The sequence below is a fragment of the Festucalex cinctus genome, chromosome 7 (genome assembly GCF_051991245.1).
Source record: "Festucalex cinctus isolate MCC-2025b chromosome 7, RoL_Fcin_1.0, whole genome shotgun sequence".
Taxonomy (NCBI): Eukaryota; Metazoa; Chordata; class Actinopteri; order Syngnathiformes; family Syngnathidae; genus Festucalex; species Festucalex cinctus.
The window spans coordinates 22,770,059-22,773,145 of record NC_135417.1 but is presented as its reverse complement, the minus strand read 5'-3'; the positions used below and the strand labels follow the sequence as shown (position 1 = coordinate 22,773,145).

The window sequence follows — 3,087 nt, the reverse complement described above, 5'->3', positions numbered from 1 at the left end:
ACAATTTTGATGAAATTTGCTGATCAGATCCAACTCGGCGATTTATTCAATTTATTCTATTCTATTTTTTATTTATTTTACTTTACAGTAAATGTAACCTGCAGTGGCAGTACAGTATTTTTATTTGTCTATTTTTTTGGGCTTACAGTTTTGGGACACGTTTTGTTGTGACTGATTTTGGTTATATGAAGACAAATAAATCTTATTTTCAATAGTGTGTACTGTGTAGCACTGATCTGATGTTTGATTAATTTACTATGTTGTATTTGCACTCTCTTTGTGCACTTCACTTACATCCATCTATTTTCTCAACTGGTTAATCAGTAACTTCTAAAAGTTGTTTTTTTTTTAAAGTTTTTTTTTAAGTTAAACATAGCAGTGTGTAACTGGTTCAGAATTAAACCTCATGAAGTGTGTACAGTATTTCATATGGTAACATAAAATGGCTTATATACATGTTTATAGTTTTTACAAGAGTGATTCATTTTGTACAAGATGTGACATGTTCTGCATGACGTGGTTGTGCTAATTGCGTGTAGTGTTTTGTGAGTTGTTTGTTTTATCCATTTTGTATTTTGTGCTAAAGCAATCGTTAAAAAAAAAAAAAAAAAAAAAAAGTCATGTGTTTGATTTCTTTGTTTTTTGTTTTTGTTTTTTTCACAGACCCCCGAAAGGCACTTTATTTTTAAAGTAATTGATGTTCTTTATTTAATGTCTTTGTGTATTTTTTTTTTAATAGTTATTTTATTTATTTTATATTTTACAGATCCTTTGGTAACTGTACACCAAAGTCTTGTTATGGTGATGTTTCACCCTCCACTGTGATTAAAACAGTACAAGTCCATAATCTCACATTCAGTTACATTATTTAAATTACTATCTCTTGGTATCTTACGCGCTCCTTGCTTGTATAGTTGGCGCTTAGAAGAGGAGCAGACATGTGGAAGCACTACAATAGATCAAACAGTAGATGTCTCCCTCGTCGTGCAGTTGTAACTTGTGCGTCTTCAGGTCACTCCACACTACAGATGACAGAGACGCCATTTTGAAAAGCAAATTGTTCATAGCACACCCGCACAGAGAACTGGAACTATGCCGCGGGGCCGGCCTCGCAAACTGAGAGTTAAAAGCAACGACGAAACAGGTAATAAGTGCCAAAATGCAGCGAATAAAAAAATAGATTTTAGTCTGTCCAAAGAAGCCGATGTTTTATTAATACACACTTCTAGATCGTATCTAATAACACTTAAATGTAGTGTATATAGTCCCCGGATATAGTACTGCGAGTGGGTTTGCTTTGTGCGGCGAAGGAGTGATTGAGGCGGAATGATATTTAATAGTATTTCAGTGGCTGTACTCACTGGCTTCCACCAGTCTAAATTGGTGGCCGAAGAGAGAAGCACGGCGATGCAGGCGGTCGAATTCTACCTGCGTACTTTGTGCTGTTGTGGTGTTTGTCAGCAATTTGCCGTTAGCATGTTTTTGCTAACTCACTCGACGTTATTGCTACAGCTAGCATAGACGCTACCTCGCTCGTATGGTGCCTGTTGTTGTTTGGATGTTTCCAAACGGTCCTCCGAGCCCTGGCGAGCTGCAGATGGTTAGGTCGTGTTTGGGAGAAGTTTCACAAACCACGCATCGAAGAAATACGTTTCTTTAATGTTTTGTCTGTATTCAAACCATCACATCACTGGCGAAATAGCAGAAATGTTCGCAAAGCATTTCAGTTGTCGACATTTAGGACGTAGTTTAGTGACGGGTGGAACGAAAGAAGCATCTGGCTCAATGCAAATGCAGACATTAACATTTAAAATAGTTATGAAAATGATACAATTTAACGACCACGTCACAATCGGTAGCATTGGTAACGCGTTTGGATCATAACAGTGTGATTTGATCTACCGTTCATGCACAGTGAATGAAACTACTATAATTACACTAATGTATCGTCATATGAAAAGGAAAACGTGTTTGATGGGCACATTGCAGTTTTGAAATGCAACACTCCCCTCATTATTGACAGATATATAAAAGTGAAATACTTGATGAAAGCAATGCCGCTTTCACCATAAGAAATTGTTCATATTTCTGCTATCCGCCACATTTCTAAATAAATTAATTGATAATTTAAATGCACCATAGCAATCGGCGAGTGTCATGAGTGGAATAATAATTCAAATATTGTTGACACCTAATCCGCTTTCACCATACACTCTCATGTCCTTAACGCTAGTCAGGATTTTTAGATAGATACATTTATTTCAGTCAGCATAACTCACAATTCAGTAATCAAAATACATGTCAACAAAAAACGTATACTGTAGCTGATTGAAGAGTCAAATAATCCCTAATCATTGCTGATATTATTTTTTTTTAAACCCAAACATGCCACATATGTATTTGCCAATACGATCATACTTACGCTTTCAGTCATGCCAAAGTATCTGGATCCCAAACCATCAATATCAATTATGTACATACGGTACTTCATACAGAAACAAAAATATCACAAATTATAGTAATTCATATTTTCAAAATATTTCATTTTTGAACTTTGTTTTTAAATGTTCACCACTTCTACTACCATTAATATCCACTGATAAACGATTCCATATTTTCAATATTGTACATAGTAGGTTAAAATTTCCTTTCATCCTTAAATTCTAGGACAACCTGCTTCATGTATTTTAAATGTTTTCAACAAACCATTAAGTGAGACTACAATTACTTTGCATGCATTTCATCAGTAATTCTCATTCAGGATAGATTCATGTCGGAGATGGCAGTATGATGCCATAATACCTATGAATACCGGGTTTAACGATGGCCTGGGGCTGCTTCATAACACATGACTGTCGGCCCCCTGAAGTTCACTGATGCTGGACCAACCGGGCCAGTAAAATTTAATGAATACAAAGAAATTGACAAGTTATTGCCTTTTAAAATATTTTATATTTAATATTTTGAGTTCATCCGCTTAAAGTCCTCATTGATTATTATAATGCACCGCACACTTTTCTTTTCTTTTTAATAGCCTAAAGCCCAGAAAAAGGGTTATGTTAAATATTCTGTTAAATTTGGCACAGT

The 3,087-nt window shown here is 35.3% G+C and overlaps 1 protein-coding gene across 2 annotated transcripts in view; it reads left to right on the top strand.

Annotated features, from left to right (window-relative positions):
- The first annotated feature begins 945 nt into the window (after nt 1-945).
- Nucleotides 946-3,087, top strand: part of LOC144022022 (zinc finger protein 236) — a 55,095-nt gene continuing 52,953 nt past the window's right edge. For both annotated transcript variants that reach the window (XM_077526406.1, XM_077526405.1), the window contains exon 1: nt 946-1,144. In XM_077526406.1, coding sequence (XP_077382532.1) covers nt 1,093-1,144 — 52 coding nt within the window. In that variant the 5' untranslated portion in view covers nt 946-1,092. The remainder of the gene's footprint in view (nt 1,145-3,087) is intronic.